Source organism: Cricetulus griseus, chromosome 9, assembly GCF_003668045.3.
Source record: "Cricetulus griseus strain 17A/GY chromosome 9, alternate assembly CriGri-PICRH-1.0, whole genome shotgun sequence".
NCBI lineage: Eukaryota > Metazoa > Chordata > Mammalia > Rodentia > Cricetidae > Cricetulus > Cricetulus griseus.
The window spans coordinates 8010748-8023231 of NC_048602.1; the positions used below are offsets into that span (position 1 = coordinate 8010748).

Sequence of the window (12484 nt, forward strand, 5' to 3'; positions counted from 1 at the left end):
TCGGGTATAAATGTCACACAGTGCATGCTTTAAACATGCACACACATGTACATGTGAGCGATCTATGCAGCGTGTCTGTGGACACTGTCTTTCCTCCCCGCCCGCTTCCTCCCCTTCTCCTCTTCTCCTCCTGCTTCTTGCATTTTCTTTTAAATCAGAACCTCTGACATTCAAGCAAAGCATCCTACCATTCTCCAGCTTTCATTTTATAGCTACACACACCACACACACACATACACACACACACCACGTACACACACCACACACATACACACACCATACACACACCACACACACACACACACACACACACATACACACACACACACACACCACACAGATACCACATACACACACTACATACACAGACACACACATATACCACACACCACACACCACACACACTATACACCACACATACCACACACACACATCACATACACAAACACACACACACACACACACACACACACCACACACACCACACACAGAGAGACACATACACACCACACACACAGACACCACATACATAGACACACACACACACACACCACACACACACAGACACACACACACATCACACACACAGGCACACACCACACACCACACACCACACGCCACACCACACACACACACACACACACACACACTGGAAGAGCAGTTTTAAATGCTAATCTTTGTTGGATCTTTGTTGAGCATGTTGATCTTTGCGGGATGGATGACAGACATGAAAGGTCCACTATCCTAGCATGCCTTGTGGTGGGTTCAACTTTCCCCGAAATGAAAGGCTCTTAAAAGTCAAAGATTATCACTTTCTGGGCGTTCCAGTGTTTGCAGTTGTCTACACTTGAGATGGAGCAGCTAAAGGTGCACGTTCCACTCGCAGAGTCCAAGGGCTGGAAACCTGGCGCCATCTACACGGTTTGGCCTCACGCTGCAAGCTAGTCAAACTGTATGTTTATGTACACAGTTAAAGCATGTGCGGTATAGCGCATACTCAAGCAACATTTAACACTCAGGAGATGGGTGCACGGCTTTCCCAGTCTCCGCCAAAGACAAGCAAGACTGCCTGCCATCTCTTCCTGCACCCGCATCTGAAGCAGATATGTGCACGAGTTAAGTGGTAAAATGGGACCAAGGACAACCGCAGAGGGGTCCAGGCTCGTTCTAAAGGCAACACCGCTGCTTATCTCTGACTGACAGCTGACACTGGCGATCTGACTTGGGGTCACCACACATTTTCAGTCACCAGTGTCTCTACTGCCTGCTGCTGTGACTTCCTAGCTGTCGTAAGTGCAGGCATGGAACTGTTGCTTTGGTTCTCAGCGTGGCATTAGCATAGCTCCTTCCTCTCCAGGCATCATAAGGATTAAACAACGCTACTCGCATGTGAATGAACAAAACATCAGCCCCAATCCTAGGTTGCCACTCTTGGTACTCACGGCAAAGTTTCTCACTCCTCCAGGGATGCACAGTACCGCCAGCGGCCTGGCAGGCAGCAGCGTATGCAGCCAACGCGTCACACAGTGGCTTAGACTGACCGGGCAGCAGGCAGAGGTCATAGACACAGTCACGTAGAGCACCCTGGGGGTTCAGCAACTTGTGACACTCCCTGAAGGGTCCCTCGGGATCGGCGAGGATCCCACATTCCTTTTTGCTTTGTTGTTGCTGGGCCACGAGGGAGTCCAGCTGGGGACAGTCACCAGCATCAGTTGCTCCACACCCAGGTATTATCTCCTCCTGCCAGCTGTTCCCAAAGTCCAGGGCGCTGTTAGCTTGGCCTCCACCCTTCAGCGCCAGGTCGTCGGCTGGGTTCCCATTGAAGTTCCCACAGAGCCCACACACAGCCTCAGAGTAGCTACTGGGCACTTTGGCAGTCACGTGAGCATTCCAATTGAAGGTAACAGTCAAGCCAAAGTTTGTGCGAATGACAGCATCATTGCCCTGGCGGAACACCTGAATTTTCCCACCTGCAGCCTGGAAGGGCGGGTACTGAAGGATGCCGTCCACCTGGGTAGAGATGCAGGAAGAGCAGCAGGTCAGTGTACCCATGCTCTCACTCAGCTGGCTCCAGCCACCTTCCTTGGTTCCACCTTTAGGGCTTCACAATGGCTACTCCCTTTGCCCAGAACGTCACCCATCGCTTATCCTCTAAACTGAGATCCAAATCTCTCCTGTCTTTCCAAGCCTGCCTCTCCTGTCTCCCTGGTACCTATGTGAGCATGTCCCCGCGGGCTCAAATGTTGGAGCACCATCCATAGCTGATGGCATTGCACAAGGAGGCCTTGGGACCTTTAAGAAATGGGCTGAGCTTGGAGAAGGACAAAGCTGGGAGGTCTGGCAGGATCTAGCCCACTGACCCTCTCTTGCTTTCTGGTCCACTGAGACGTGAGCAAGCCTCTCCTCACGTTCTGGTTAACACGGAGTCAGTAGCCATGTCTTCCTACCCCAGTGTACTGTGTCCGCCTCAAACCATGAGCCAAAGCAGAGCCCTCCTTGCATTGCTTCTTGGCAGGCTTTGGGCCATGGGAAGAAGAGTGACTAAGCCACTGGAAAGCTTTCCGGTTTAGTCTAGCCTCAAGGGCTTGGCACTCTGCCTAAACACCATCCGCCAACCCGGCTGCTTCTGCTTTATCCTTCTGGGCTGGCCTGCAGTTCAAGCCTCTCACACGGGAGGTCCTGCTAGTCCCCAGTGCCTAGTCCCCAGTGCCTTACCCACCGTTACTCAGCCTCTATTGTCTCTCTGTTTTTCCAGCCCTTGCCTCCTCTGAGCTCTTCCTGGAACAGCACCCATCACGTTCCACCCCGCTCTCTGTATGCCGGCGTTTCCCTGCCAAACCTCTCGTCACAATCTCGATCATCTGAGTCCCACTGTTCCCTCTTCAGTCTCTCGGCACAGCCCGGCCCCTGCATCTCCAGTCATACATGTGTTTGAACTCACGGAACTCAATCCAGACTCGAGGCTCTTGTACATGCTGTACCCCTGCTTGCGAGGTTTACACTCACTCCCATGGCCCAGTTGTCAAACAGCTGCTCACATTTCCCTTACCCTCTACTTAAAATCAAGCTTCTCTCCCCACTTGGCCCTCCCCACCTTTCTGACCCCACAATTCCTCCTGTTTCTGCGTGCCACCTCCTAGGGTTACTCTCTCAGGAGGGTTCTCTTTATCTCAGTGCTAGTCTAGTCTCTTCAAGACTCCCCAGCCTTGGGCCTCCTATCTGTTGTTCCCTCTGCCTGGAAGATGTCACCGTTTACTTGGCAACATCCTCACTGGTCTCCGGGCTGCACCTGAATTCAAAAAAAGCTTGGTTCTACTTAGGCCCTGCCTCACCTCTCTGCTCACCGTCTCTGGTCTCTCCACTAGCGTCCTTGCTGGTCATCACCCACTGGAGCTCATCCCTGCCCCAGGGTCTTTACACATGCTGTCCCTTCCTCCTGGAACCCCGTCTATCCAATTCCTTCACCATCTGTTCCAAGTCTCACCTCAGGACAAGCAACAGATATCATAAACTCCTGCAGGCTGGAGAGGTCTCTCAGTAGTTAGCCAATGAACTGTTCTTAGAGCGGACTCATGGACTGGGTTCAGTTCCCAGCCTACATGGAGGGCAGCACCAGGCCTGGAACCGCAGCCCAGAGGGATCCCGTACGTCTGGGTTCCTCTGGCACTTGCGTTCATAACCCGTGCCCCTCAGTTAAAGATAATAAAATCATTTTTAAAAGTATGAACCCCAGGGCATAACCAGCAGGGCTCCAAATTCTAGCTTGAGGGCATCTAAAACTCACTAAAGTCCCCTCGGTAACACACAACTGTGTGTAGGAGACTTAACCTCTCTGTGTTTCAGGTTGCTGCTTTGTTTGTTTGTTTGTTTGTTTGTTTGTTTGTAAGAGCTTAGCTTGCTTGTTGTGGCGAGGAGGATGAATGTGTGCTGTTCACTTAACCCACTGAAGTTAGCAGTAACACAATGTATGTTAGCTATTGGTAGACAGGCCTCGGGCAGATGTCATTTCACAGAGAGACAACAAATACCTAGTAATAATTATTCCCTCTCCTGATCTGGAGTTGCCTCCACCACCACCACCACCCCAGCCCCAAATCAAACACTTATGGGCAAGATTTTCTTCACTCTAAGATTGAGGCAAAGGCAGGCGGATCTCTGTGAGTTCGAGGCCAGCCTGATCTCCAGAGCCAGTGCCAAAAAAAAAAAAAAAAAAAAAAAAAAAAAAAAGATTGCTTTGGGGATGAGGAGTGAGTGTGTGAGAGAACTCAGGGTCTGAAGCTCAGAAGTCCTCTCTGTCTCTCATTACTCTCTCCAGGGGATGGGCAAACTGCAGCTATTTTTTTTAAGATTTATTTATTTATTATGTATACAACATTCTGCTTCCATGTACATCTGCACACCAGAAGAGGGCACCAGGTCTCATAAGGGATGGTTGTGAACCACCATGTGGTTGCTGGGAATTGAACTCAGGACCTCTGGAAGAGCAGTCAGTGCTCTTAACCTCTGAGCCATCTCTCCAGCCCCAAACTGCAGCTATTGTCCTAACAGCTGTTGTCCTAACTTCTGTATTATAAGTATGGAATATTGTGTGAGCACCCAATGGCTGGCTTCTCCAGTTTTTCCTTTGGTGTCTACAGAGAAAATGAGTCCTTCTCTACTCTGAGTGGGGGCTGGGCCCTTCTGAAGGCCACCCTGACAGCAGTTAAGTGCTGTTCCATCTTTCTCCCAGAGGCCGGATGAGGACCTGGGTTACCCTCTAACACACACACACACACACACACACACACGCACACACGCACGCACGCACGCACGCACGCAGCTAGATACCAGCATTCCATATATCATCATCATGCTCTATGAACCACCATCTTCCGGAAAATGTACAAGTCTACAACTCTGAAGCTTCAGAAGAAAGACAGCAACCACCAACACCTACTGGGCACTTTTTGGGCACCAAGGCATCTTTTAAAGACCAGGCAGGCAATAGTTCATTGGAGCTCCACCACCACCCAGCCAATGGCTGCTGCTGCTGCTCCAGGTGGAAACCTCCCTTACCCCATCCTTTCTGGCTACACAGACAGTCAGAGCTGAGAAGAGTCGGGGCTGCCTGGATCCTGCATCTCCCCCGTAATCACAAGATTTTTTAATAATCCCCTTCCGCCCCAACTACAGCCACCCCCACCCAGTTCCCTGCCCTGTGGGCTCACCATCACTCTTCCAGGGTATTCCCTGCGCACAGCCACCTCCACGCCGTGGGCCACCACCCGCACAGCTCTCGTGTAGCTCACGGTCTGGCTGCCTCGGTGTTCGTTTTCCACCAGCACCTTAAATTCGGGCAGCGTGGCATCCTGGCCGCACGAGCCCACCAGCAGGTATGTGCAGGTACCCATGAAATCAAAGCGCCTTCCATCAAAGGTCACGTAGTGCGGGTCTCCCGATGCTTGGCAGCTGGCGAAGTTGTCTGGGTAGCAACCCAGGAGGCCGTCCAGCACACGGCAGCGCTCACCAGAAGGGCATCCTGGCGTGTCCCTACAGATCACCTTCTGGCTGGCTCCATCACAGGTGCAGCGTTGCCGGCATAGGTCGTCAGCAAACACTTCCTGACCCGGGGCCAGGGGGCGGCCCTGGTAGACGCAGCCACAGGATGACACAGGCACACAGTCGCTGCCACTGGCCACAAAGCCGGGAAGGCACACGCAGCCCTCCACACAGGGGCGCCCAGAGCAGTTGGTGGGTAGAGCTTCTGAGTTGCAGGAGGCTGGGCAGGCAGGGCTGCAGGGATCATAACAGCTGTTGGCCGGACAGGACAGGGCTGTGGAAGGACAGAAGTTGTGTCAGGCTAGGGTGGGGCTCCCCCAGACAATGCTGCTTCCTTGGAGCTCCACACCCCTCGTTAATGGCACTCATGCCTTCCTGCTGCTCAGGTCCCAATGGCCTCCCCCATCCCATCCCTGGGCAACCAGTCAGTGGGCAAATCCTGTGACTTTCATGGTCTGAGCCCACCCGGAATCTGTCTCCACAGCCCACGAACCACAGCAGCCTCCTGCCTGGTGTCCTGGTCCCCTGTACCAAATCTGCTCCTCACAGCAGCCAGAGGGACTGGGGATGCAGGATCAGGCAGCATACCTCACCCCCAAGGTTGGCTCCATCTTGTGTCTGGGGGTGGGGGAAGCAGAGTCCTCCCCAGGCCCTGGGATTTCCTTCATCATCTCCCTGTCCCCATCCCTCTCACTGCCCTACCCATGCCTGTGTCTTTTCCATCTCAACCCACAATCACTCTCCCTATCCCGTGATGTGTCTGTCCCAACCTTAGACTGGCTAACTTGAGCAAAGCTTGGATGTCCTGGCCAATCCATGTCTCCGGCATTGGCCAGCGTCAGGCTGAATCATAATGACTCAGGTACTGAGCAAACACAAGGGGTTTCCCTGCCCTCACCGTGGGCTTCCCGTCCTAGGGGCTACTTACGGCAGTTGGTTGGTGACCTCCAGTTTCCAATGGAGACACCCAGTTCCACACAGGCCTGGGCATAGGCGCTAAGGCTCCTGCATAGGCTGAGGCGCTCCCCTCCAGTCACACACAGGTCAAACACACAGTCCTCCAGGAAGGGTTTGGGGTCCAGCAATTCATGGCAGGCAGAGAAGGGGCCTGTGGATAGAGCTAGCATGCCACAGAGCCTGTCTCCCTTATAGTGCTGGGTCTGGCCTGCCGTGCAGGAGGGACAAGTGTTGTGGCAGCCATCATCACACAGGTAGTCCCCATCATCCAGCTTCCAGCTATTTGCAAATTCCAAGGCATCTGGAGCCTGTTCCCTGTCAGGCGTGAGGAAGTCATCAGCAGGGTCTCCGTTATAGTTGCCGCACAGCCCAGACACCTGGTTTTGGAAGCGCTTGGGCAGGCTCAGTGTCAGCTGGCCATCCCAGTCATAGGTGACCACCAGCCCAAAGTCCAGCTCTATCACACCTCGTGTTCCACTCTGATACACACGCAGGCGACCCTCACTCAGGGAGGCAGGAAGGCGGGAGCGCTGACTGTCGATCTGCAGAGAGGCGGCAGAGGTCAGACCCCTGTATTATCTCCCCTTCGGCCCTCACGTCCTCCACTCAAGTCCCCAGCTCTAGTGCACAGGACGCCTTCCTTCCTTGTCCTTCCCAGCTGAGCCTAGGGATGCTTGCTCTTGCACCTCTGGTGGCTTAAGTGTTACCCCTGAGGTGTGCATGAAGACCCCCTACCCCCAGCTAACCTCTGCTGAGGTGTCACTGACTCAGTGAGGCCATCCCCATCATCCCTCCTGCTCTGGCTTCCGGTCCCCATGGCATCTAGCCTTCTCCCACAATGTGCTGGTTTCCCACATTCTCCGTCTGTCTGAGCCACTAGAAGGCCACCTCACGGTTCTGTCTCCAGCATCTCCAGCAGTGCCTGGCAGAACAGCAGGCTCACTACAAGCCTGAAGCCAGTGTGAGGAAGGAGCCAGGCAGCTCTGGTGGCAGCCAGGGGCAGCTGCAGGGAACCAGGGAACCAAAGCAGGGTTCATGTTCATGAGACAGGGCCTGAGAGACAAAAGGCTGTGGGCAGAACTAGTCAAGACCAGCAACCGCCAAGATGATGACCAATCTGTCGCAAGCCGCCGGCCTCATTAAACTGTCACTGTGTCATATCAATCAGCATAGTAAGATCTGTGCCCGGGGACAGCTATAACCCAAGCATTGGCACATTCTGAGCGGCGTACAGAATGGCAACGTTGCCGAATGCCTCCTCCCTCTCTGTGAAGCAAGCAGTTTGCTTTCTTCACTTTGGAAGGATCTTATTTCTGTCCCACACCTAGCCTCTGCCAACTTCTATGAAACAAACCCGCCTTTTTCCTGACCCTGTGCTAGGAGAAGGGGGGGGGGGGGTAAGATAGCATCAGCGGCCCATGCAAGCTGAGGAGTCAGGACTGGGATGGGGGAGGGGAGTCTCTGGCAGAGGGTTGGAAGCCTTGAGAAAAGGCCACACTGAATTCTGCCAGCTAAGGAAGGCTCCCAGAGAAGGCACAGTTGAGTCAAGTCTGGAAGGACCAATAAGAACTCCAGCTATTCTGGAGGAGACAGGAGGCTTGCAAGTGCGAGGCCATCTGGTCAACCCCGTGAGCCCTGTCTCCAAATGAAACGAAGAGAGCAGGAATGTAACCCGGCAGTAGAGCATTCAGCTAGCATTTGTAATGTTTGGAGTTCAATAATAACATTTCAAAAATTCAATGTTTTTTTTAAAGGGCTGACAGAAGTAGTTTATGGTGTGGATGTCATATGCAGAATTACAAGTTTTATAATATGCCCTTTTATGAATTCTTCATGAGTCTCTATACTCACTATGTACGCAAGACTGGCCTCAAACTCACAGAGGTACCTACCTGTCTCTGCCTCCCAAGCACTGGGAGGCTCAACTAATTTGGGGGGGGAAAAATCAGGACAGTCATATGCACAAGACACTGCTTGAAGACTGTCTGCACAGCTGACAGTCATCATCCAAGGTGATGAAATATGCCCTATCTTAATGAGGGGGGGGTTGTTGCACATTTGTCAAGACTCAGTTGAAGAGTACACAGCCAGTGTGTAGTTTTGATTTTGAGGGGAGATGTGGATTGAAACGGAGGCGTTCCACACTCAGGGGACAGAGGCAGCCAGATCTCTATGAGGTTCAGGCCATCGTGGTCTACACAGTGAGTTCCAGGCCAGCCAGAGTTACATAGCGAGATTCTGACTAAAATAAAAATTAAAACAGAAACTAGGGCATTACACATGCCAGGCAGGTGATTTGTCCCTGACTGTACACCCAGCCCGTCACGTGCAGAGTCTACCTGGGCACTGTACCACTCAGTCAAGTTCCCATCTTTCCTGTGCTTTTCTTTCACTAAGTTGCCCAGGCTGGCCTTGAACTTAGAATCAGCCTCTTGAGTAGTTTGGATTTAGGCCTATCTCATCAGACCCAGAGCAATGAGAGTGTGTGTGTGTGTGTGTGTGTGTGTGTGTGTGTGTGTGTGTGTGTGTGTATCTGGAAATTAAGCAAAAGTTATTTAAGCATTGCATTCTAATTAATGATATATATGTTGAAGTCATTTTGGTAACATGTTCTGACGTCTGTAATTGACTTTCAAGCACATAAAAAATGAGGCTGTCAGTCTGACAGGAATGTACATATAGGTATCTGAGGTAAATGAAGAATCATTAAAATGTGTAGAGTCGGGCTGAAAAGATGGCTCAGAGGTTAAGAGCACTGACTGCTCTTCCAGAGGTCCTGAGTTCAATTCCCAGCAACCACATGGTGGCTCACAACCATCCGTTATGAGATCTGGTGCCCTCTTCTGGTGTGCAGATATACATGGAAGCAGAATGTTGTATATATAATAAATAAATAAAATCTTTAAAAACAAAAACAAAAACAAAAAAATGTGTAGAGTCTGTGCAGGGGGCTGGTGTACAAGTGTTCGCTGACTAGATTATATACCCTTTGCTCAAACATCTGAAATCTGAACTAATAAAATGAATCTGACACTTTTTGAGCATTAAGAAGATGTTACACATGGGTTCAGTCCCTGATACCAGAAAGATTAATAAGAGATAAAAAAAAAATGTGTGCCCTGAACATAGCATATAAAATATCTTTAGGCTTTTTGTTAGGAATGTATGGAACCTAAATGAGTTTTGTGTTTGGGCTAGGGTCCCATCACAGTATCTACATGCCAATGTTCCAAAATTCTAAAAAGTTGAAAATCTGAAACATTTTTTGTCCTGAAGATAAGGGACTCTCAACCTGAACAGTGACTGGCTTGTGTAGAGAGAGACCTTACCACTTCCATGGCGACATGGTAGGGGAGGAAGATAACTGCTGTTTGCTTGGAGTGTGTGGAAATGTATTCACCAGACTCAGCACAGAGACCCTGCAGACAGCCTGCATGCTTCCCTGCCAACTGTTAGCCACGAGGACCTAGCTCTCGGGCCTCACAGTACAATGCCACCTCAAAGAGATCCTGGAAGCATTAAACACAGAATGTCCCAAGAAACAGATCTGGCCCCTGCATAGGATCACCAACGGCAATTTTGTTACAGCAGCAGAGAGCCCCCAGTTGTTGGACAATTAGATCATTTCTTTCTCCATTTTCTTTTTTTTCCCTTTTGCTTTTCCAAATAGTGTCCGATTGTTTTCCTCCTAACCGGTCACTAAACGTCCTTAACATTTCTACAAGTGGAGTTGGTGAGGGGAAGGTTTAAAGAACTGTTACTGGTTTTCAAATCTCACCAGCTCCCTCCCACCTCCCACTAAAAGGCCTTGAATTTGGGGTCTGACAGCAGGGCTTGGGCTCTTTTTTTTTTTTTTTTTTTTTTTTTTTTTTTTTTTTTTGACTGGTGTCTCATGGGTATTAAACTCTGAACACTTACCCGGGCGAGGCCAGTTTCCCCACGGACCAGCGTCACAGAGTGGCTGTAGGCATGGACGGTGACCAAGCCCACATAGGACACTTGGCGGCTACCCCGGTGCTCATTCTTAGCCTCCACACTGAAAGCTGGCAGGGTCTCATCGTCTCCGTTCAGCTCAGCCATGGTGTAGGAGCAGGTGCCCATCATGTCATAGCGACGGCCATCAAAGGTTGTGTAATGGGGATCACCCTGGGCGCGGCAGACAGCTATGGACTCTGCCACACACCTGGCCTTCCCGCTCACCATCTGGCAGCGCTGTCCAGATGTACACTGAATGCCTTGGCAGGAAGCCTCTCCTGGGGAGAGCCGGGCTGGGGAGGAAGAGAGTTAGAAACGGAGTTAGAAACTTTCTTGAGGTCAGAAACCTGGGGCCTCCTTCAGGGTGGACTGTGGACAGTGGGCTCACAGCCACCCATTCTACAGACATGGAAACTGAGGTTTGCACCCTCATGGAGAGGGATTCTCCTGGTTCCCTGGCACCCCAGGGTTTGTGATTTCACTGTTCAGCACAGCTTGGCCCAGAGGAATGGCGGGTAGTGAAGAGGGACCAGGAGCAGCCACCGACACATTCAACTGTTCATATTTGATCCCCTCTTCCTTGTCTTCCCACCTGGCCGGAATGGTCAAAGGACAGGAAGCGGAAGACGGGCCAGTGGGATGTGGGTCAAGCGCTCGCTGTGTAAGCTGAGGACATGAGTTCAGATCCCAGCCCCATGTGAAAGCTGGGCACAGCGTCAAGAGCGTTAGCTCAGTGAGACTGGCAGGAGCAGGGACAGGCACATCCCAGGGGCTGCTGGTCAGCCAGTTTAGCTGATTGAGAGCTCCAGGTTCAGAATCTCAAAAACAAGCAGACAAGATGGGAGGGATCAGAAGAGGGTACCTGGCATTGACCTTTGGCCTCTACACATGTGTGCCTGGGTGTGCAAACCTGCATACATACATGCATAACTGGGTGGCATGCCTGCTTACACTCAGATATGTACATACATGCCTGAGTGTATATACAAGCTCACACACAGATACACACATGTTTGCCTAGGTGTGTATACACACAGACGCACACATCCTGTAAGTGCCCCTTAAAGTCGGGTAGCGCTTTTGTCAGGATGAGAAATCCCTGGGTCTGGGTTCCCAGTTTGAAGACGATGTGGGAAGAAACAGCCCTTCCTGGTCAGCCCCCAGCCCTCAAGAACTCTCTCCTTCTGCGCCCCCCCCCCAGCAACAGCTCACCCTGCACCGCCCTGATCTTTCCCCACTAACCGATCTAAGGACTTCACACAGATTCATTAGTTCTCTCTCACCACAGTCCTGCTGGGGGGGGGGGGTCAGGCATGGTCCCCACTTGAGAGTCACAGACACTGAAGCCTAGAGAGATGGAATGACAGACTGAAGGTCTTGCAGGCACAGCTGGGGTTTCACCCCGGTGACCTCCGGCTCTGGCCCTGTGTCCTCACAACACCGGAGCTGCCTGGTGGCATCTTCTGAATGGGCTGAGCCTGAGGTCTCACACAGGGCCAGATCGTGTCCCTCAACAATGCCAAAGCTCATGAAGCACCCAGGGAGGCTGGAATGCAGAGACGCCCCCATACCGGTCCTCATTGTTACTGTTTTGGATCTCATGAGCATTGCAGTTAGCAACAGTAGTTTCTAAGGTATCAAAATACTGACCAGCGCCTTCCCAAAGATCCTTCTATTTTGGCTCCCTGGGTCTCCCCAGGAGACCCCAACCTCCCCACAAACCAGCAGAGTGCATAGCAGGGGCTTCCTGACACAGCGCTAGCAGCAGGTGTACCTCAGGTCACTCTTGTTGCTAAACACTTAGGATCATTTGCTGTAGGGGTAGGGGAGGGGCTGAGAGGAATTAAGGACATGTACCATGGAGGATAGACGGGACATAGAAAGGTCAACTAAGGCAGGAAGCCAAAGAGGAATAGGTAGAGAAGGCACGGCCAAAAGGCCAAAGCCAGGGATCTTTTCCCATCACTCACTCTGTCCACAGGCAGCTGATGTCCCATAGCCCACAGCCTGGGCC

At 51.7% G+C, this 12484-nt stretch overlaps 1 protein-coding gene across 1 annotated transcript in view; it reads right to left on the reverse strand.

Annotated features, from left to right (window-relative positions):
* Positions 1-12039, reverse strand: part of LOC100766315 (IgGFc-binding protein) — a 36591-nt gene extending 24552 nt beyond the window's left edge. Inside the window, exons 1-6 of the mRNA XM_035449490.1 lie at positions 11840-12039; positions 10953-11062; positions 10414-10763; positions 6467-7037; positions 5208-5812; positions 1443-2010 (exon numbers count right to left, since the gene is read on the reverse strand). Of these exons, the coding sequence (XP_035305381.1) occupies positions 1443-2010; positions 5208-5812; positions 6467-7037; positions 10414-10763; positions 10953-11062; positions 11840-12039 (2404 nt within the window). The remainder of the gene's footprint in view (positions 1-1442; positions 2011-5207; positions 5813-6466; positions 7038-10413; positions 10764-10952; positions 11063-11839) is intronic.
* Between the last annotated feature and the right edge of the window lie 445 nt (positions 12040-12484).